Source organism: Xyrauchen texanus, chromosome 24, assembly GCF_025860055.1.
Source record: "Xyrauchen texanus isolate HMW12.3.18 chromosome 24, RBS_HiC_50CHRs, whole genome shotgun sequence".
Taxonomy (NCBI): domain Eukaryota; kingdom Metazoa; phylum Chordata; class Actinopteri; order Cypriniformes; family Catostomidae; genus Xyrauchen; species Xyrauchen texanus.
Genome location: NC_068299.1, coordinates 32,218,635 through 32,241,882, shown reverse-complemented (window position 1 = coordinate 32,241,882; position 23,248 = coordinate 32,218,635). Strand labels below are relative to the sequence as shown.

The following is a 23,248-nucleotide window of genomic DNA, read 5'->3' as shown; positions in this document are numbered from 1 at the left end:
TTGTTTATATGGAATTTTGACAGGATAAAAAAAAAAGAAAAGTATGTAGTATGGAGATGAGAACTTCCAAAACTTAGTGAGCAGCTTTGCTGTCTACTGCCAACATAGACAGTTGCTTTACTATCTCAATTGAAATGGAACCTCATAAGTGCATTTAACATGCTCTGCATAGGCAGCGACCATAGAGCATATAAAAGGCACTCCTCAAGTGAAGGGAACAGAAAACATGACAAACAAATTAATTTCAATGAAGTTTGGCCAGAGCCCTTCTACCAAGGTAAGCCTATGAGGTTAATGCAACATGGTGGTATGCTGGCGAGGAAGCCAGAGGCCATATTTTTAAAGGAATATTCAAGGATCAATACAAGTCAAGCTCAATCATCAGCATTTATGGCATTATATTGATTACCGCATAAACAAATGTTACGACTTGTCCCTCCTTTTCTTAAAAAAAAGCTAAAAATGAGGTGACAGTGAGGCACTTACAATGGAAGTGAATGGGGCCATTTTTTGAGGGTTTAAAAGCTGAAATGTGATTTTTATCTTTTTTAATTGTTCCAGATCATTCCAGCCCAATGCAAACCCCTTGGGCACAAAAATATGCACAAATATCAATACACAATTTGTCTTTTTATGTCTCTATTTCATATACTCTAAGAAGTAATATGCTTAGTGTCCCGCCCTTTAGCCTCTTTATTTCTGTACAAAGTAGGGATGTCACTGATAGCACTGGCTTAATATTTAGCCATTGCGCTATCAGGTCTAGAGAACTTAAGCACTAACAGGGAAATGGCATAGAAGTTGCTGTGGCTATTGAGTTGGACAAGCTGGATATGATGTCTAAAAAGTTGCTGGTGAGAAGGCAGGGCCCTAAGAGTAATGGTGAGTTAAGGTGGTTAATTGTTTCCAATAAACAATTTATTTTGAGTAGACATGTGCAAGGCTGATGATTGAATGCATAATAGGCAAGGTGATTAGAATGACAGTAACATGTGAAGTGCACATGTGCAACTTAGTCTATTTAAATGGGCCTAGCACCCATGTACACACATTTTATTATAGATAGAACTGTCTTGTTATTGTTCATTGATAAAACAGACAGATTAAACATGCAACTAAGATGGTCACTATTACAATGACAGAATAATCAGGACTCCAAGCACAACCTCTGTGAAGAGGTTTATTTTAAGATTACGACTGACTGTACATTATCCAGCTCATTATACATCTATTTAACAAATAAATAAAATGAATGGACATGAAATATTTTTTTTTAATTAAAATATAATGTGAGAAGAAAGAGTCAGAGGAGGGATACAAATTTATTAATTTATTTTGCCTGGGACGACAGTTACTATGTAGTAATAATAATAAATAAATAACTGACCAAAGAATGCTGTGATTGACATCAGATTCAAGTGAGACATGTAATATGAAAAATATAAGTGGGTTTGTTGGATATAGCCTAAAATGCCACTGTACTACTGCTGATGCTAGCATAACATCTGACATGACATACTGTATGGGGAACAAGTGTAAGAAACACAAGCAAGAGTGCATTACTTGTTAACAGTTATCTGACTCCGCAGACTCATACAGAAAACTGAAGATTCTTATCTGCCTTTCATGTGCTATGTTGATGAGCAGATGTGTTTATTGCTCAGAATGTGACCTGTTTGCATGTGTATGTGCTCATGTTATCTCAGGCTTTATCTGTAGCCTACTATTTTTTTTTACACGTTAGAAAAGCTTTCCCCTTAACAAGATTTTCACACTGTTGATGCATGCATAGTAAATGTAAAATAATTTAAGCAAAGTAAAGTCAAACCCATGGGTGGGGGTCAATGAGCATCTTTATACTAGTTAACTGTTGATCAGAGAAGCAAGGTTTTGATGACTTATTCTAAATCACTGAGAGATATGCAATATACAAAGGCAGAATTCTAACCGAGATGGAACGTAGCTAAGCTAATAATGCAATAAGCAAAAATAAAATAAATAAATAAATAGCTCAAAGAAATTGTGCAATATTAAATTTATATAATAAGAACTATATTATACAGTATATCCCAATTATTATGGAACCCCATAGAGGACAGGGAGGGAATTTAGTTTTTTAAATAGTTTTGCATTCTTTCACAAATAAATTTGCATTTCCTTGCAATTGATTTGGTTTACCTTGCAATAGCTTTATCCAGTCCTTATGAAAATGAACCATGGTGTTACTACAGTAACCATAGTTCAACTGTGGTGTTTGTAGTAAAACCATAGTAACCGCAAAATCTACTGTGGTTTTACTGCAGTAACCATATTTAAACCATGACATTTTTTGGTAAAACCATGGGAATAATACCCCTAAATTATTATTTTTTTAAAAAGAGTTTTCCTAATAACACCATGGTTAATTTGTGGTAGTATGATTCTTAAAATCATGGTTTCCACCAGAAATCAAGCCCTTATGAAAAATTACCATGATTTTACTGTAGTAAACCTGTAGTATGATTTTAGTAACCATTTTATTTGTGTGAATAACCATGTTTTTGTTTTTTTAACCAGTTACATGTACCACAAATGAACCATGGTTAATTGTATTGTTAATAACTACAGTACTTTTATTACCATAGTTTTGTTTTTCCTGTATTGTTAAGACGGTTTGGACATGTAGTAAAACTTCGATTAATGATTAATTACTGTAACAGATGGTAAAGATATTGTGAAGGAACTACTGCTCATAGTTGATAGATGCATACAGTAAATGAGAAGATAAGAGTAGTGTTCTTTATTAATTTATGTTCTACAGCCTTGCCAAAGAAAGGAGCACCTCCTCTAAACTTTAAGCTTATCAAACATTTACTTACTGGTTAATATTACAAAGTCAAATCAATAAAAATATAAAATAAAGAACAAAAAATAGAAAGGTAAGTACACTTGTTTTAACAAAATACTCTTTTGTTTGCCTATAGCAGACACTGGTGTTGATGCAGAGGCCCCAGCTGATTTCTCAGAACAGAATGCACTCTCTTCCCTCTCACCTCTTTCCCGACTGTACATTTATGGCTTGCATGGCTGTCTATGTGAGGTGGTGTTCACAGCAGCCTGGGACTTATACTACACCCATGACCAAAGACTTGCAGGCCATACGAGCCTTTGGGCACTTCTTATCTACAGCTCGGCCATATTCGTCATGGAAGGTCTAAGTGCCAAGCTACAGAACAAACACTGCCCCCTACCTGTCAGGCTGATTGTATATGCCCTCTTCATTTACCTATGGGAGTTTAGCTGGGGGTTTCTATTGAGGCTGTTCAGGGCCTGTCCATGGGACTACTCAGAATTCAGGTATAACTTCATGGGTCTGATAACGCTTGAGTATGCCCTTCCCTGGGCCCTGGCGGGACTTATAGCTGAAAAACATGTTATCAGGAACACTTTGAAGATACGTCTAGATAAGTTATGAACATAGTTAGATAACATTACCTATTCTCTCACAGCCTATGTACAGAGTCATCTATTGGACTGAAAAATGATAATAATTTTGTGTTTGTATTGTGATTGTGTTTTAATTATATAAGATGTGCTATGGTATGTGATAAAGGCTGCAATAGTAGATGAAAGCACATTTGTTCAGTTGGGATGTTAAACTTAAACAAATTACTAATATATATATATATATATATATATATATATACACACACACATATATATATATATATATGTGTGTGTGTGTGTAATTTGCATGTAGACTGCCACTAACACTATAAATATGAAACACTGGACACACTACACAAGGTTCCACATCACCTCTATTTAGCTTTAAAACCTGCTCTGGTACTTCTGTATTGACACTAAAATGATATCTTAAGGCTCAGATACACTCACTGCAAAGTTTTTCTTCGTTCTTCGCTCTGTGCTAGAAAGAGGGTCAAAACAGTCTAGCAACGGTATACGATTTATGAACATTTGGACACCGCCTGTGTTTAGAGAAGCATTTAAATACAGTATGAAACGCATGCTGTCCTGTTAACAGACATGTAAAATATAAATCAATGTGACATTAAAAATCTTACTTTTATGTGTTTTCAGTGACTACATGGCTCATTCTTTGAAAACAATCCACATGAGATCAGAAAAAGAAGATATTTTAACCATTAGATGATATATAGAAGATATATGCAGAGTATGACATTCTGCATTAAAGCCGCTAATGCTAACATGTTAAGCATGGCATTAATATGCACCGGTTACCCACGATTATATTATATTATTATATTTCTAGATACATTTTGTGAAAAAAAATACACATAAGGTGTACAGACAGATGTTAATGGGCAGACAACCACCGCAACATACTCAAAAACAGCGGATTTTGTTTGAAATGGCATCACACCAGTTCATTCTTCAGTAGAAGTGTATTGTTGCCTTCAGGAAACAGATAAATAGTCTCCGTGGTGAAAGGAAAATCTTTTTGTTTCTTCTTTATGCAAAGTATGTCATATTTCATATATATATATATATATATATATATATATATATATATATATATATATATATATATATTTATATATAAAACTATTTGTAAGCATCATGCCACCTGCTAGAGCAGTATAAAACCAACAAAAACCAGACTGGACATTCATGCTCGTCAAATCTGCTCTTTGCTGCAGGGAAATATGCCAAATAGTGCTTATTAAATAATTTTACTTGGGCTTTTACTCTTTATGTAACACTGGGCTCAAATGGAACACATTGTCCTCATGTACTGAATTTAGTGAAATGGTAATGTATCCCTGTACCTTTTTCGTATTGGTATATTGCGTAACCTTACACTACAAGTGCTCTTATGTACGATTTTAAGATTGGATTGATGAAATAATAAAGATATTATACATTGATCGAGAGGGATTTAACATTTTACACTTTGGAATGTAGGCATGTTGTTTCTGAGAGTTCCAATACCCAAAGATCAGCCACGTTATGCCGACTCACCAACAAGCGCCATGTTTTATCAGACATTTGTGCATCAGCTACAGTGGGTTTATGTTCCCCTGTGATGCAACTGGAATTGCATTGCATCAGCAGTGTTTGAGAGCTGGCATCAGATCCTGTGTTGAAACCAGGAAGTAATTGCACTTGCATAATCAGTGACAAGAGTGATTTGGAGATTCCATTTTTCCCTCTAAGTTTAAATTTTTCTCCACAAATGGTTAGGTTTAGGTTTGGTGTCCTCCACACTATTACATAAAACTATTTTCTTTTGGTGCCCTTCTGTGGACATTTCACCTGGAAAATGGCACTCACATGTGCCCATACCCCAACAACACTTACCGCTTTGGCCACTGGTGGCAGTGTTTTGAATTTTGGCAAGCACAGACCAATTTTAGCTAAAAAAGTCAACCTACTGTTTCTGATTTGACTGAGATCAGTCAAACAAAATTACTGATTATAATTATGACTGAACAAATAATCTGACAAGAAAATACACTTTGTGGAGAGTTTATTATCTGCTTAGAGCATCTTATAATGATAAAAGCATGAATCTGGACAGTTTCTTGGCACATTGTGAATATTTTTTAAAGCATTTCTTAACTACTCTTCTATCCTGTTAAGTAACAATGTGTGAATATGAGGTCATTATGAATATTATATTTTGGTGTAGACTTAAGAATTTGTACATTGTTACTTTGTACTTTTTGAGAAGTTTGTACTTTGTACAATGTGTTTATATGTCTCAAAAAGGTCTCTTCCGCTCTGGGTCTTGAGCAACAAACAAAGCAACACAATCATGTGATCGTTTCCACTGATACCTAAAGAAGCCAGATAAATACAGAGGTGTTAACCAAACAACTGTCATCTTTCACAATGGCATGAATACTTGTTTGTAAAAACAGCATTAGGTTTCTTGTCACTGCAATTTCCCATTCTGTGATTTCCCATTCATTGAATTGTTGGTCCAAAGACATAGAATATTAACACAAACATGCATTCAAGCACTGATTAAAAGCACACTCACTCTGTCTCTTCAAGAATCAGAAGACAATCTCCTCCAGAGAGTTTGTATTCCTTGTTATTCATGAATACATTGGATGAACCCTCCTGAAGATCAAACCCAATAAAAAGTGAAAGGAAAAACAAGTATTAGTTACTAAGAACATTAAAAAAAAAAAAAAAAAAAAAAAAACTGAATAAGGAAAAGGTTTAACGGTGTAAAGTTTGGATTGATAATGAATGATGAACAGGCCCTGATGAAATCTGCTGATTTGTTTTCTGGACAGATTTGGGGTACAGACCAGTGTAATTCTGCTGAATGGATTTAAAAATGACCAATTGTTTTTAATGGTGCTGAGAGTCCTACAACTGAAATCAAATTTGCTAAAACACTTGAAAGTGGTGGGGGATTCCAATTCTGAGGAAATCTTGTGTGTGCCTGGTGATGTGTCAGAAAGTTACCAGCTGCCAGATCCAGCCATCGGTCTGTCTTCTTGAAGTTTCAGACGTCCCAGGACCAAAGAGCACAGTCTAACAGTCAGAACATAAATATCAGCATAAGCATAACTGCCATTGCCAGAATCACATTGATACCAACTTCCTGTAATTCACTACCTTTATTGCTAAATCCACATTTTTTATTTGGGTAATTTCCAAAATGATACCTCAATGACAGCATTAGTGGAGTCGTGCCATGTATTGATAAATGAAAGGAAGAAATACCAACTCTCAATATATGGCGGATATGGACCCTCAGTCATACTAGACACCATATCTAATTTGATATGAATGAAAATATAGCGATGGAGGATAGACATACAGTCTGTTTCATACAGTAAGTTGTGCAATTTCAAGATTCTAGCATGTCTGTTGTTCAAAACCTGTGTTTTCTGAAGTTATTATTATTTGGAAAGATGTATGATTTATCTGTTGAACAATCGGCACCAAAATACACAACAGTACAGCAACTTGTGGTTGTAAAATAGTCTCACTATTTTTTTTTTCTGAATAAGTCACAGGACAGATCACAGTCTAAGAGTCTACACACAGTCTGACTTTCTTTATAACTCTAATGACTCTAGTTTATAAGTTTTTCTTTGCAAAAAAGTATTTTACTTTACGGATACAACAATGGGTTACGATCGATGAACTCTCAGTATTTGACAAACATGCGCTGTTTCTCTCAACCTCATGCCAACGCCAACACTTTGCTGATGGGATTCGCTTACAGCCAGACCTGTGATTTATGGCCAGGATCTCATCTGATTGACTCCTACAGGAAATTATTGGTTTATAAGCCTCTTCCTCACCTCAGTCTCAAACTGTGCTCCAAACATGTCCATTGGCTGACCATTAGACAGCTCAGGCTTCTGCTTCTCCACCCACTCTCTGAAGCAGAATGGTGTCATCACATTCATGGTGTTGAGTGGGTATGGAGCTGGTGTGATTGGTTCAGCTGCAAAAATTTAAACTTGCAGTTACTGAAATTGAAATGCATAAATCTTAAAAATAGGCTATAAAATACAAATAATTCTGTAACAGGACTTTGTAGTGTCTCCTCAACCATGGTAAGTTGAACTAGATTTACTTATCCTTCACATTATAATTTTCTAGGCACTATACGCTAAATGACACTTCTTTTTTCTTATATCATTCACATCTGATCTTGCCTAAGGCACCATGTGTCAAAAATCCCACTGACATTACATGGAAAGAGTACTGAAAAATCATACTCAAGTAGAAGTATTGTTATCTATGATAAACACAACATGAATCTGATTCCAAAAAATAAAAGGAAGACATGATAACAGAAATGAAAATATTAAAAAGTTATTTTCAATACACTGATCACCATTTTAAATCATTATGTATGAAACAATTACATTATAATCAGTTTATGTGTTGGGTCTAAATTTCCCTTAATTCCGACAGAGCATTATTAGTGAGCATTAAACATTTGCAAAGAATGCAAAAAATGCTAAATAATCAGGATAATTTGGCACGTCATGTCCTGCACAATAGAGGAGGTAGAGCAGGCATGGCAAAAGTTGTTTGGTACAGGGGCTATATCATGCATAAAAAGGAATAATTCACCCAATAATTTTAATTCTCTCATCATTTACTCACCCTCATGCCATCCTGGATGTACATGACTTTCACAGAGTACATAGGCTCAAGACTGAACACAAAGGAAAGGTCAAACAGACTTAGAAAGGTCTAGACGCAGGTGAAGGGAATGAGAGTTAACGAGCAGGGTGCTGAACAAGGTTAGGGACGTTGGCGCCATCTTCAGGAGTGGAGAGAACAGAAATGTAAGCGCAGCATAGTTCAAGCGGGAAGACTAGCAGCTGTACATAATCACATCATTAGCAGGGTAATTCCTAGCCAATCGCATGTAAGCCATTGCTTTATAAGTCTGCTCACAATCTATCACATTGCGGTTTCAATGTGCCAACGCGACAAATAGACACGTTTCAACCTCTCCAGGCCACAGGAGATCCAGTGCACAGAACATCTCTGGAAGCCTTTCCAACGCCGTCATCACTTCATCTCAACTTCTGCCAACAACAAACCCATGGGGAGTAAACAACCAGCAAACCTTATCTTCACCCATATCTCATTAATTTTGGAGATCTCTCTCAATCGGATTGCACGACCCGGCGCAGAAGGAGCGCGCTCCACGCCAAGTCCGTCAAATTCATCGGCTCAGGCAGCAGCTGGTTTCCATCAGAAATGAGCTAAGTCATTTTCATATCCATCAAATGCATTCAGATTTTTTCATGGTCTAGGCCTTCCATTGCCATGCTGCCTGTTCATTATAAAGTGGCAATGCTGTCTGTTCATCATAACGCATCCGCATCAATATCAAAAGCCAGTATTTCATGTCAACCGCGCATACACATCATCATGTACAGCCAGTGTTTATTGTACGGGGTCCCATTACTCCATTCAGTAAGATATCCCCGTTTTGCTGGTCGCCTTTGCCCAAATCACATAATGGGTGCTTTCCAATACAATTTATCATCCCTATGCCCTACTTACTAGTAAAGACCAAGCCCATGATGTGGACATTCCGAGGGAGCATGGCATCACAGTTTAACCTGTCGATGTGCGCCCCCTCTTTTTCAGTACAAACCATGAATATGACATACCTGAACCTAAATGGTTGTATTTACTGGATACTTTGGAGGATGGACACAGTTGTAGTATCATTTGAAAGAAGACACTATTTCCCAAGTTTCAGAATTAATATATATTGTTATTTTTTAAAGTTGGAGAACTATGAATTTATACTATGGAAATATTTCCATACACGCAACAGAGATCGATATCAACGTTTGAACCCTCAGACCTTTGAAAATATGTATAATTGGTTCACATTAATTACATGTATAGATGGTAAATTATATATTAAATGTAAGCAGAGTGACGTCACTCCCGAGTGTGGTGAACGCTATATTAACCTGTTGATACGCATTTGTTCAAAGCCTTGTGTAAAGGTCCTTGGTGAAATAAACCACTTATTTCGTTCGGTACAACATTTCGAGTGATGTTCACCGAGCGCCTCCAAGAGCACATTAATGCTGTTCCAAAAACGCAGCATTTTCTTACTCTATACGTGCTTCTGCGCTCTAATCGCAAGTACGACAACGAACCTCTGACACCGGGGATCTTCAAGCACTCGGGGCTTTATCCATGTTCCAAATTTCAAAGCCCAGAGTCTAACAGTCATGTCAGCCCAACTAAATTACTTCTAAGCATAAAAGCATCTCGATATGAGCCGTTCCCTTTTAATGCGCATGGTCAGGTACATTCAATTTTAGTAGCAGGTAAGTAGGTCTGTCAATCACTGGATAAATCCTGTGCCGAGTCAAGCTCGTTAATATAATCTGTCCCAGACGTCTCCAGAATGCGTCTGGAAAGTCTCAGCTCAAAATACCCCATGGATCATTTACTTTACCATGTTATAAATGTATCTTTAGGGTGGAATCAAAACACGCTGATTTTGTGCATGTCTCTTTAAATGCAAATGAGCTGCCACTCCCCGCCCCCTTTCCTGAAGAGGGCCGTGCCTTTTCAGCCCCCGCATAAGACACTACAGCAGCAACAAATCAGAACCAATATGATTGACAGCGTAAATACCGTAGTTCAGCCATATACGTATGAATATGGAGTGGTGGTGGTGTAGTGGTCTAAAGCACATAACTGGTAATCTGGTAATCAGAAGCTCGCTGGTTTGATCCCCACATCCACCACCATTGTGTCCTTGAGCAAGGCACTTAACTCCAGGTTGCTCCGGGGGAATTGTCCCTGTAATAAGGGCTCTGTAATTCGCTTTGTATAAAAGTGTCTGCCAAATACATAAATATGAATGTAAATGTAAAAATATATGTATATCTGGTCTCCACGAATGCAGTCAGAGACAATGGTAACCTTAGTGCATTAGCCGTGGAATCAGCTATCAAGCACATTCAGAAAGGAGATTTGCTAATATTCACAAAATTTAAAGCGCGATACTAGCATATTCAGGACGTAAAGCTGGGACTCGAACAGTTGGTACTGATCCATGCTTGATAATCACATTTTGAAGATCCAGATTTATATTGACACACATTCACAAAGCAATCCGGTGTAAAATGATTTGCACAAACATACACACATTTTGTATGTTTTGGGGCACATTTCCTTCAAAAACAAAACTGTCCACTGCGGTTCTGATGCTGGGAGTACATGAGACTCCCATGTTCACTTTTACAGCCAACAACAAAACTCTTACGAAGCGGTTCCGGGTACAACTCCCTCGGACCACCGGACGGGGCCTACGCCAAAGAGAGAGACATTACTTTCTGTTTTACATTTATCAAATAAATGGCATCTTAAACTTCACTCAAGTCTGTGTGTCTTCCCGATAGAACTCAAGGTATAAGAGCCATCTGCAGGCCTTGAGGGAGCATGGCATAGAAGGCTCAAGGAAAGCATCCCCTTTTGGTCAGGAGGGAAACAGCAACCCAAAGATGAGATCTTTACAGTGAGAAACAGATCAATATATAATTCCTTTTTAGCAATTAATTCTCCTCCATGCCCAGTCAATCTCTTTAACTTTCACTTTCTTCATGTGTTTTTGGCGATTCACATTATTTATGCATATCGCCACCTACTGGGCAGAGAGAAGAATTTCTAGCAAAAATTTCCTTAAATATTGATCTGTTTCTCATCCACACCTGTCATATAAATTCTGAAGTCATGGATTAAACTACTGGAGTTGTATGCATTACTTGTATGCTGCTTTTATGTGCTTTTTGGAGCATCAACATTTTGGCACCCCTTCACTTGCATTGAATGGACCTACAGAGCTGAAATATTCTTAATTTTCTTAAAAAAAAAAAACTAAACATTTTTTGCATTTCAATAATATTCTTAAAAAAAATTATTTGTGTTCTGAAGAAAGTAAGTCATAGACAGATTTGCATGAGGGTGAGTAAATGATGAGAGAATTTAATAAAAGTTTTCTTTAAGTAGCACGTGGGGGGACACATTATCCTCCTTTTGAGATTTTGAGATATGAGAAGTTATTGTATCTTTTGAGCCCAAACATAGTTGTGTTCTCATTCTAATGTATGATGCACAATTTTCTGAAGTTTGTGACTGGTGGAATATTCTGCTGAAGTATTGCTCTACAAATGTTGATACTTTTATATATTTATAAAGGCTAAGCATAATTATAAATTATTTTATCATCTCTAATTTCCTGGAAATGTATTATACCAATCAACACACTCTCTATATCAGGGGTCAGTATTATTATAAAAACCAAACAATATAAAAAATTTTAAAAAAAAACGTTTTATTCTATTACATTAATATTTTTAAAGCTAATCAAGTTATTCAGCCAAAATTAGTGAGTGGTTTTCTCGTTTCATTGTTATTGTTGTTTAATTAATAGCCTTTATATGACACCGCATACTAGACAGTGCTAAATTCTGTTACATGTACACTATGTATTTGCACATTTTGATGCAAATACACTTTTTGTCCCACTGTTTAAATTCACTTTAGACATAAACGACTGAGTTTATATTAATGCCTCATCGAGATGGGCATTGGCAGAATTATAAAGTGTATTTGATCATTTAGGCGTGTAACCGCATTAGCACTCAAACATTAGCCGCCTGTCAATCAACTAGCGTGCAGGGACAGACGTCAGGAAATAAAAAGTCAATCTTTTATATTTCATCTAGATCAATCAACCAGTGGTGCTCTTGCTATCTCGAGTGATGTAATCAACACCCCTGTTCTAGATGTAGATCATAGGCTAAATATAGAAAACTACTGAAAAGTTTGATCAAGGACATCTCACTTTTTCCGATAAACATTTATAAAAAATATATATATTTTATTGCCCACCCCTAACATTGCATTAATCTCTCACAGCAGCCCAATAATCTCAGTGATAGTTAAATTACAGGCTACGTTATAGACACACAGAATCTAGTAAGCAGAAATATGACAGTTACCTCGATATGTTTCTTCAAATTAGAGGCAGGATTAATGCAGTTATTTATCTTGAGCAGTTAAAGTCACATGACAAGATCAAGCAATTGGCCTTTTTCACTGCGAAAATCTACTTCAGGTGTGGCCGGTTATGTTCAGCTGTAAACTATGCTTGAGGAATTCTCCACAGTTGGTGCTGATCTGTAGCTGCCATTCAAGTTTTTTAAGTGTGCTTTGAGACTCCCTAACCAATCATGTTGATAGATAAAAATAAAATCAGGACAGGGAAGTAGCGAAAACAGACGGTGGGAACATAGCGCAGTATAAGTGTAGTTACACTTAAAATAAATTGTACACAATTGTATACACTTAAAATAAACTCAAGTAAAAGTAAATGTATACAATTTTTAAACTACTTAACAAAGTAAAGTTTTGGAAAAAAGTAGTTTATTACAGTAACGTGAGTATTTGTAATTCGTTATTTTACACTCCTGTTAGGGAAGAAGAGGAGATATACAAAATACCACACAGTGATGACATGTTACATGTAAAGGTATTTCACCTAGTTTCATCATGCATGATTCACTACAAAGAGCACAATGGAAAGCAAACATGAGCATGCGTATACCTGTGTCTGGTTTTCCTGTTTTTTTCTGCTTGGAATCCATAAATCTGACACACATAAAAGCAATCCATTTACTTGTGCACACATGCAAATGCAAGCACATAGAACTGTGTAAATAGCAAAAACACAATTGACTTACTCTTTGATGATGGGAACAAGCTGGGTTCCAAGATTCTCACAGTAGAACCAACGCTCAAACAAGACATCAGTACTATTATCCACAAAGTACCTACATTTAAAATAAAACCACATATCATAGAGGCATTTCTCTTATCTTGTGTTCCAAACGGTGTTCCATTTGGTAGAACTGCAGCATATTTTAAGGGGATACACACATTTATCAGATATATACCAATTTCCCAAACCTATATACACACAGTCCATTATCAAAAACCACATTCTTAAAATCTTAACCACACGGAAAAACCATCTTTTAACTGATTAACTACACAGCCCTACAAACCAAACTATCCAGCTGGAATCACGCATTCGGGGGCATTCATGATATAGACTGGGGAGAAACAATATGACACTAAATAAACAACACATTTTAGGGTATAGTGTCATGGACCAGATGATAAAGGTCACAATTATGATTATAATCAAAACGGCTCTTATTAAAGTCATAAAATACAGGCAAGTCTAGTAAATTGATTCCAATGTGTGTTTGAGATGAGAAGTGACTTGTGAGTGTGGTTGGGTAACAGTAGAAATAATGGAGGATGTATTTGACTGAGAGTTAACTCAAGTACCTCAGGCAATCCGTCTCTGAGTGAAGCCTCCTCCTCTCCACCACCAGCCCCACTGTGTTCGCCTGTCTCTGGGGGGAGTGTGGAATCCGTGCTGGAAGCAGGAACATCTGAAAACGGAAGCAAATATGAGGCTATTTGACACAATTAAGTATGTTTTGCAATGGTTCTCAAATGGTTTTCATTCAGAACCCAGATTTTATATTTAGTATATTATATATTTAGTATTATATTTTATATTTATAGTTTTTCAAATTTGCACAGGAAAAACTTATTTTCTAGCAGAAAGCATTCCAGAAAGCAAGCAATAGGCCCAAGAGCAGAGAAACAGTTCACACAATTTATTATCAGGAATTAACTGACAAAAAGTTAGGGACCCGGCACCGACTGCAGCAAGAATGCGATGGGTGTGTTTGTAGTCGTGGCAGTGTAGAGCGCAGATCCATGAGGAATCCCCCCGTAATTTGAGATGGAACTTTGTTAGGAGTAATGACCTTGATGATGAGAAACGGCCCAATAACTTGGGGCCCAGCTTACGCGAGGAGAGTCGGAGCGGAATATCCTTGGAGGAAGCTGGGGGCTTAGACCGGTGCCGGTCCACCAACTTCTTAACACAGGCGCTAGTACATATGAGGGCTTCTCTGGCGGTTTTCCAGGTGTGACGGCACTTTTGAATGAACATCGGGCTCTTGGGTGGAGAACAAAGGGGGCTGGTAACTGAAGCTACACTGGAAGGGTGATAACCCTGTAGAAGATGACGGCAAAGAGTTGTGGGCATACTCGACCCAGACTAAATGAGAGCTCCAAGAAGACGGATTGCGGGAGCCCATAGAGCGCAGGGTCTACTCAAGTTCTTGATTAGCCTGCTCCGCCTGCCCATTTGTCTAGGGATGGAACCCAGAGGACAAACTCACAATAGCCCCCATGTCGACAGAATTGTGCCCTAAAACGTGACACAAATTGGGTGCCTCGACAGGGAGGCCATGAATGCGAAAGATGTGGTTAATGACTGCCACCACTGTCTCCCTGCCATTATCATTATCAGAGCCCAGTTAAAAGCGAAGATCTGATTCTGCTAACGTCCCAGTAAAGCTCCCTACTGAGAAAGGGTGGCCAGAAGACTGGATTCCTCTGCTGGGTCCATCCTGGCTAGATTGTTCTGTTGAAGGCAAGCAAGAGACCCAAGAGCATAGGAACAGTTTATAGAATTTATTAACAGGAATTCAAAAGCACAGCAGGGCTGGCAAACTGAAGCAGGAATGCGATGGGTGTGTTCATAGGAGTGTGTGCGTAGTGGCATTGTAGAGCGCAGATCCATGAGGAATCTTCCGTGAAGAGTGCATTCATAGCCGTGTATGTGTCATGGCAGTGTAGAGAGCAAATTCGTGAGGGATCCTCCATGAAGAGTCCGTGGAGAAAATTGCGAGCGAAGATGCAGGCTGGATGGTATCCAAACACACGCAGAGACTGGCAACCAACACAGAAAACACGAGACGGGGCAGAGAGAGTGAGTTGAGTTCCTCAAACACAACAACAATCTAGCAAATATCACGACACATCGAAGAGTTTAAGTAGGCAGAGAATCAATGGAGAACATATGCTGTCAACATGCAAATTAGTGGCATGATCAGCATTCCCATGGGAACAATCAATGTTCCCATGGAAACACAGATCACGCATGCCGGCAGCACCAAGACACAAGAGGGAGAGAAAAAACAAAAACAAACAGAACAAACCGGTGAACTCAATGTCATATTCTGATCATGGCCCCTAACCACATCCTCCACAGTTTTTTGAGTTAATATGTGTTATTAATAAAAATTGTGTATCCTTTCCTATATGCTTTTAAAAAAAATGTGACGGGTGGCAACCTAGATGTCTCCCCCGCCCCCTCCTCCCCAGACTCGAAGATCACGCAGGTTACCAGGTTGAGGACACACAAAAGGAACGAATAAACTCACAATGGCAAGTGACGAGCCTTACACTGAAAGTTGATCAGCTAATGTATATGTTTTCAATGTTTTTATTGTTTGCGAATTAAAAACCATCTCATTAGTATTTTTATTATAACTCTGTCAATGTTAGCTAGCTGTATTGCTGGCTTGAATGGCTGTAGCATGCTGTGTTTGCCAGCTTGTTTCAATTCAGGCAACTCGGGGTGTCGAAATACTATTGTGAAATGTGCAGTGGGTGAGATCACACAGGCCAAAACATAAACAGAAATTCTGGCCCGGAACAGACATTTCAAAGTAGAATATACTGGCTGTAGCAAAAAAAAAAGAAAAAAAAAAAAAAAAAAAAAAAAATATATATATATATATATATATATATATATATATATATATATATATATATATATATATATATATATATATATACACATTTCTTGTTGCACTTAAATCTGTTTTGTATACTATTATGATGATAGTGAAACTTTGTAGTATGGCACTTTTTGTACCACTGTCTCCCTAAGATGATTTGCTGATGTTCTTCCTCTTTTGTAAGTCGCTTTGGATAAAAGCGTCTGCCAAATGAATAAATGTAAATGTAAATGTTTTCAGAGAAGCCAATTTTTCAATTTGAAATGTTTCCTAAATCTCTAATAACATATTATGATAATGTTATGCTTTAGAACAGTAAATGTATTACATATTGCACCTTTAAAATGTTATAAGCCTATTTACTTTGCTCTCCTATGTATACATATCTATATGGTTAGCAGGGTTGGGTGGTTACTTTTGAAATTAATTCCACTACAGATTACATGCTGTAAAATGTCATTTGTAATGTATTCCGTTAGATTACTCAAGGTCAGTAACATATTCTAAATACTTTGGATTACTTCTTCAGCACTGGTAGATTTTTCACTTGTTTTGACTATAAAAACTCTGCCAGTACAGTAAGAAAAAATACACATGTTAAAAATATATTCTCTGAATACCTAAATATCATATGCTGGGTTGTTTCTAAAACAAGATTAATCAAATTGATCTCAAAGGTCCTGCTAGAAAAAAGATATTGTGATCAAATGTGAATTTCAATTCACATCATTTTAATGACAGCACAAATAGAGGGCAGCTAAGCCAGACCATTGTCATGATTCTCACCTCTCCTTCTCGGATATGTACATCTTTATGCTTGCCATTCTCTATCACTTTCAGAACCATGTCACCCCTGACCTGGTAAAAGAGCTGCAACACAAAGACATTTGAAAGTCAGTGAGAACAATGTTAGAACTCGTGTTTTGTGAACTATGGATAATAAGTCTTTTAACTTTTGTTTTATACCTTTGAAATGTTTAGTTTTTGAATAACAGTCTGTGACTTGTATTACAAATATAGTACAAGTAGTGCAAGTGTGACAGAAGCTCTTACTTTACAAGTGCGATTTACTTTACAGACCTTGAAATGGCTTTTGTGGTAGATGGTGTGCAAAAACCAGGACCTTCACTTCAATAGCCAGAGTGATCTGTGACTGCTGAGAAAATCTTTCCAACCATAAACGTTATCTGATGTAATACCTTTGCTGTTAAAAATTCAAAGCTTACACTTCAACTACGCTCAACAGCAACCTTACGTAACATACTCAAAACAACTGTGTAGAACACCTAGAGCAAGCAAATAGTCGTAACTTAATTCATCTGTATGGTTTGCACTGACCTCTAGTGGCCAAAATGAAAATATTGACAGAGTTTTGACTGACTTACAAGAGGTGAATGTTACATCTTTTTTTTTTTTTTTTTTTTTTTAACATTGTAATATTATGTGCTCCTCGGATTCAGTTCTATGCACTTGCTGTTGTCATTTTATTTGGAAACAGGACCGTATCTATGGGCAGGGCAATAGCAAAGTATTCAGGGCCCCATTACTGTATTTTGCTCTGGGCCCCTTTCCTATTAAAAAATTCAGTTTAGAATTAGATATGGGGCCCCCCTGGACCTGTGGGCCCCTAAAATCATTACCAACTTTCACCCCACTAGCTACGGCCCTGTCTACAGGTGGGATAAGGTGGGCATTGCATTGGGCAACTGAGAGGTGATCAATAAAATGTGGGATATTATTATTTTTGCTCTGAAAGGTTGTGAGTATCTGGACGCTTGACGTCTAGATGATGAGCTTTGAGAGTGGTGAGCGTTTGTCTCAGAAACTCATAATTGTTTTTTCTTCAAAAAAAAATTTTTTTTTTTAAAGTCTGGTTATTCTCAAACCAAAATGATGAAAATTTGTCATTTTGGCTAAATAAGTCAAATAAATATTTAATAAATAAATAAATAAGATATGTAATTATATAAAATCTGTTATGATATGGGTTTAATTAAAATTTGTTTTTTTCCCCCTCTCTCCCATTTGTTATATTTGTAAAACAATAAACTTTACAATGAAGACAAATAACTTTTAAGGAGATGGGACTGATTTACAGGCTGCTACAATAGGCACCTCTGAGGAAGAAGTACTTTTTCAGTATCGTTTGAGTATTGTTTGATGCAGAAATTTTATTAAGTGATTTATTTGTATTTTTATGGATCACCACTTTGTTGTCATACTCCCCCTAATTTTAAGTACCCAAGATGCCTCACTATTTCAGTGCAGACAGCATCTGGTTAAACAAAAATGAAAGTGGTTCAACATGATTGCATGGGAAGTTGACATGCTGTAACAAATGTATCTGTATCATATCACATAATTTACAACTAAATGCAATTTACAATTCGCTTTATGGGCTCCAGAGTGGACATTACAACCAAAACAGGTGCCCCTCTGGTCAAAAACAATTCTCTCTGTGGCCACTGGAGGCAGTGCTTCGAATTTCCGGAAGCACAGACCTAGTAGGGATGAGTGATACCCACTGATATAGATCAGTGGCGAGACCACTTATTTTCTTTTCAATCCGATACCAATATTTTCAAGTCCAATGTCGTCGATACCAATACCGATACTTGGTATTTAGTTAAACCATAGTTACCACACAATTAACCATGGTTACTACTACAATATTACTGTAGTAAATCAATGGGTTCAATGGTATAGTAACTTCATGTTAAATATGTATTTCAATTAATAGGTGTCATTATTGTTCCTTTTATTATGCTACTATGAAAATTGTTAATACTTGATTATTATTCGAACTAATAAACTAATTCATAATACATAATAACTGGTAAGCATTAATATGAGTGTAGGCCTAGTAATGTTCACGTTAAAACGTATCTTGCATTACCATATATAGCCTACATAAACATTTATGTTTTTTTTATTATTATTATTTGTGTAATATGATGTTCTTTTCTGTGTAGAGTGAAAATTTTTTCCTACTTAGAAATATACATTATTTGATATCACGAGAAAAAGGCACCACGGACAGCAGCAAAGGGCAAAAAAAAGTCATGGGTGCAATAACATGCAGTATTTTCACAAAGTTTAATTGCATAAGTTACATTTAAATGTAGGCTATATACATATGTTTACGTTTAGCATGGAAATAAATATGCAGCGCAAATTATAGTTTTTCCAGGGATGCTTGCGTGTCAAACCCTAGAAATGTCCCGCCCCTTACTGAAACGGAAAATATGATTGGTTGGCAAATATTCAAACACGTCTGAAATAAACGTTCTGATTGGTGGATCAGCTCAGTCGAACTGTCTGTCTTGCTAGTGCTTCCCCTGCACATTTCGAGAGAATCTCTGAAAAAAAAAAAAATCGAAATAATAATGAAACACAATTCACTCAACAGTGCTGCGGCATTGCGTTATTAGATTGAAAACGTTCCGGGTCAAATGCTCGTTGTTCTGGCGGCCACACGTGTCATCAGTTGTTTAATGTTGGCATACGCAAAATAAAACAGATAGAATGGCATACGACATACAAGCCCTAGCCTACACACCCGAAGCTGTTTCTCTGATTTTCTTTCATTACCTCTACAAGGCGCTGATACCTCTTGTTTGAACGAATCTTGTGACGTCACAAGCGCTTGTCTGCTTGTGTCTTTCAGCATTTATGAATGTTAAGATGAGCAGAAGAAGAAACAGTTCCTATCCTGCACAAGTATTTGCTAATATAGCCTAATCCATTTTATTTCACTTTGATGCTTATGATAATTGTTCGTGGTAACCAAATAATAATACCCCTAGTTAAAAACAAAATATATACAAAATTATTTAGAATCGATATTTTTGTGTGAGGTTCGATATTTTCGATACAACATCAGTATCGGAAGTATCAATACTTTTAGGATCGACCCGCCCATCCCTAAGACCCAGTTAAGATGAAGAAATTTCAACCTACTCAGCTCCTTCTCTACTCTTGCCGAATTTCCGGTGAGATCAGAATTAGATGCTAGTTTTTGCACTGAAATACCTGTTTAGTGAATTCACCCCTTAATGTTATAGTCACTTTATTACACAGAGACATACTACAACACTGTAATGATGATAAACGATCTTAGTGTTGTGATATTATTTGTCATTTACTTGTTTAGGATTTATGGTGGCGTTATCTTTACGTTGTCACACTTACTTTAATTGACAAATTATCAAATCATGATGATAATGTATATAATGTATAATGCATAATGTATATTTACACTGTAAAGGCATTCTAAAACTTGATTGAGCTTTATGATGATGCTTGTGATGTCTTGAATCTAGGCAAAATAAATAACTTATTGGTTATGATAGCAAATAATTCTAAAATCATGAAGGTCAATAAAGTGTGAGGAGCACTGAATATATATCTGATGTAAACATTCACCAGGTAAGCATTAGACAATTGCACCATCACAGAAACTTTGTCCCAATTAACCAGAAAAAAAAAATAACAAAGTGTATTAGTAAAACTATTGCAGTTTAAAGCGGTCAAATGTATGTAATGCAATAAAAGTAATTTGTTCTGTGGTGTACTGTAAATGTCGACTGGTAATAATTAACAAATGGTGGGTTCTGAAGTATTTGTTGAAAACTCTGCCAAGATTGTTCTGTAAATGTCAAATCATCTTTAGTTATTACCTGTGAATCATTTATTTCCATTCCCTGGGGAAATCTACTATCACAGCTGTTCAGAGTTCAACCATTGACCTTTAGTAAAGCTCAGTGGTAATTCCAGTCTTATCACCTGCTAGCCTGCTAGGTACAATCTGATTCCCCAAAAGAAGTGCACTTTATCAAAAAAGGAGTTAGCAAGTATCTCATATTAATTTGTACATTATTCTCAATCATACGAATAGCTCCTCACCTCTTCACCCTCCTCAATGTGATAATCCTTCCTCGTGTTTGGACCACCAACATACATAATATTCAACTGATAAAAGAACCTAAACAACACCATGTAATGAAGTCAATTATGAGTTGTAAATGTGAATATGTGACAGCATATTTTGTTCTTTGATCATGAAAGACAACCTGAACTCACTTACATTAATTTGTTGCACACTGGTGGTAGAAAAGATCTTTCATTTTGTTCAATCCAATTGTCAATGTTGACATGAAGAGATTGGTTGGTCATTTTCGTTTCAGTCTAGGAATACAGCAAAATTAATGAAATAATCTGTCTGTGTTGGCACCCACTTTGTGCTCTGTGTTTTTTTTCCACTAGTGCTTGAATTTGGGACAGACTGTGAGTTAATGAACAATGGGGCGGCGCTCATAAGTATGTGTACACGAGGTTGAAATCCATGTTTACGCAGCAGTAGAAAACGTGCATTTCAATACAAAGAACATTGACTTGCAGATGGTCAGATTGATCCAAAATGCATGTGAACAGTGATGAAACACTTTCTTATTATGTCTTAAATTCATACAAGCAGGCAGATAAGTAAGTTTGAAGTAAGTCTGGAGCAGAAGAAATAGAAATAAACCTTGTAAAATTGTCAGCGTTACGCTAAGCTAAAATGCTGTTTCTAGCCATTTTACATGCACGTGTTATCAGGCAAGATCATATTCCACCATATGAAGGTGAAAGTGAAACCTCTGAGCAGGAAATATTTTAGCTTAATGTTTACCACCAGAACATCCCTAATCTAACATTACCTTACAATAAACTTAAATTTTAAACAGAAACTAAATATTACACATTTTACTCAATACAATCAAAGCAAACACAAAGGAATTTTAGTAGCTTTTGTAAATACAATCACACAATTTGATTTGTTGCTACCTACTTTTTACTATATTCTTGAAATACACAATTTTATATTCATAAGTACAAGCAAACATTACATTATAAATGTGTTAACAGATTATGTTCCTTAGCACAGCAGTGTCAAAATAATATGTGATGTAAAAAACGTACCTGACTAAAAGTGAAGTTATGACATGAGATACAAAAAGGAAGTGTGTTGTTCCCATTTCACTCTGGTACGTGATTTCCTGATTGTACCAAAGATCACTTGAGGAGAACACATTGGCTTTTCAGTTTGCCAGTCACTTACAGAAAAATGCAAGTGGAGTTTACAAGAAGACAATATCCCTAAACAAGAAAGGGAGAGTTGTGAAGAGCTATGTCAATGCTTAGATCTTAAGTCTCTCAAAGGGGCTATGGGGGTACTTTAAAAACTAAGTACATGCAGAAAGGCCCTAAAACCACATAAATGAAAACTGATAGACATTTGCTAGAACCACAAGAAGTGGCACCAACTTTTGAAGCTTGATAGTGTTATTTTGTATATGAATCCCAATGTCGTCAGAAGGTCGCTGGTTCGATCCCCACGGCCACCACCATTGTGTCATTGAGCAAGGCGCTTAACTCCAGGTTGCTCCAAGGGGATTGTTCCTGTAATAAGTGCACTGTAAGTCGCTTTGGATAAATGCGTCTGCCAAATGCATAAATGTAAATGTTGAGACAAGGAAACAAATAGAAATATAGCTGCAAGCAGCGATAATGGGCCCAAGCAACATGGGTCCATTTCCACTCGGTGGCTTTCAGAAAACAAACACGATGGACACAGCAACAACTCAACATTAATGTAAACTTGGACCCTAAACATACAATATATTCCACCATTCCAGTTTGACTACAACTTAATGTAATTTAATCCACCGCCATGACAACACTATTAAAGCTATCAAGCATCCCTTCAAAAGTTTCCATTAGCAGTGTCTAAACAATTTTGAAGCAATTTGAGTAAAAAAAGACTATTTCAGTCTGTTATAAGTGTCACACTTCCTGCTGCTAGTTGGTGGTGCTATGACAGTGACCCACAATAGCCACATCCATGTGATTAACCCCCAAGAAAAAACATACAACTCTATTTTGATCTAAATCACACTATGCAGTCTATCTATCTATCTATCTATCTATCTATCTATCTATCTATCTATCTATCTATCTATCTATCTATCTATCTATCTATCTATCTATCTATCTATCTATCTATCTATCGATTTTTAACTGTAATTTACAATTTTTTT

At 36.7% G+C, this 23,248-nt stretch overlaps 2 protein-coding genes across 4 annotated transcripts; one reads left to right on the top strand and one right to left on the bottom strand.

Moving 5' to 3' along the window:
• Positions 1-764: 764 nt before the first annotated feature.
• Positions 765-4,450, top strand: LOC127618227 (transmembrane protein 229B-like). Of its 2 annotated transcripts, none has more exons than XM_052090569.1 (2): positions 765-882; positions 2,964-4,450. In XM_052090569.1, the coding sequence occupies exons 1-2, from the start codon at positions 834-836 to the stop codon at positions 3,452-3,454; spliced, it is 540 nt and encodes a 179-aa protein (XP_051946529.1). In that variant the 5' UTR covers positions 765-833; the 3' UTR covers positions 3,455-4,450. The 2 variants fall into 2 exon arrangements, with proteins under 2 accessions (XP_051946529.1, XP_051946530.1); XM_052090570.1 differs by having other exon boundaries at positions 771-882; positions 2,967-4,450.
• Positions 4,451-5,474: 1,024 nt separating this feature from the next.
• LOC127618224 (3-hydroxyanthranilate 3,4-dioxygenase-like) lies at positions 5,475-22,210 on the bottom strand. Of its 2 annotated transcripts, XM_052090565.1 has the most exons (11): positions 22,131-22,210; positions 21,256-21,356; positions 21,075-21,153; positions 16,956-17,039; positions 13,852-13,958; positions 13,239-13,328; positions 13,103-13,146; positions 7,293-7,438; positions 6,445-6,513; positions 6,008-6,090; positions 5,475-5,801 (listed from the first exon to the last, which is right to left on the bottom strand). In XM_052090565.1, the coding sequence occupies exons 2-11, from the start codon at positions 21,342-21,344 to the stop codon at positions 5,726-5,728; spliced, it is 867 nt and encodes a 288-aa protein (XP_051946525.1). In that variant the 5' UTR covers positions 21,345-21,356; positions 22,131-22,210; the 3' UTR covers positions 5,475-5,725. The 2 variants fall into 2 exon arrangements, with proteins under 2 accessions (XP_051946525.1, XP_051946524.1); XM_052090564.1 differs by lacking the exon at positions 22,131-22,210 and having other exon boundaries at positions 21,256-21,455.
• Between the last annotated feature and the right edge of the window lie 1,038 nt (positions 22,211-23,248).

What these genes read in the sequence shown, in the direction of transcription:
- LOC127618227 (XM_052090569.1), top strand. Translation starts at nt 834, where the DNA reads ATGATGTCTAAAAAGTTGCTGGTGAGAAGGCAGGGCCCTAAGAGTAAT. An exon ending in GCAGGGCCCTAAGAGTAATG is followed by an intron (nt 883 to 2,963) that starts GTGAGTTAAGGT and finishes GTTTGCCTATAG; the next exon opens with CAGACACTGGTGTTGATGCA.
- LOC127618224 (XM_052090565.1), bottom strand. Translation starts at nt 21,344, where the DNA reads ATGACCAACCAATCTCTTCATGTCAACATTGACAATTGGATTGAACAA. An exon ending in TCAGAGACGGATTGCCTGAG is followed by an intron (nt 13,329 to 13,851) that starts GTACTTGAGTTA and finishes TTTTAAATGTAG; the next exon opens with GTACTTTGTGGATAATAGTA. An exon ending in CTTGTTCCCATCATCAAAGA is followed by an intron (nt 13,147 to 13,238) that starts GTAAGTCAATTG and finishes TATGTGTGTCAG; the next exon opens with ATTTATGGATTCCAAGCAGA.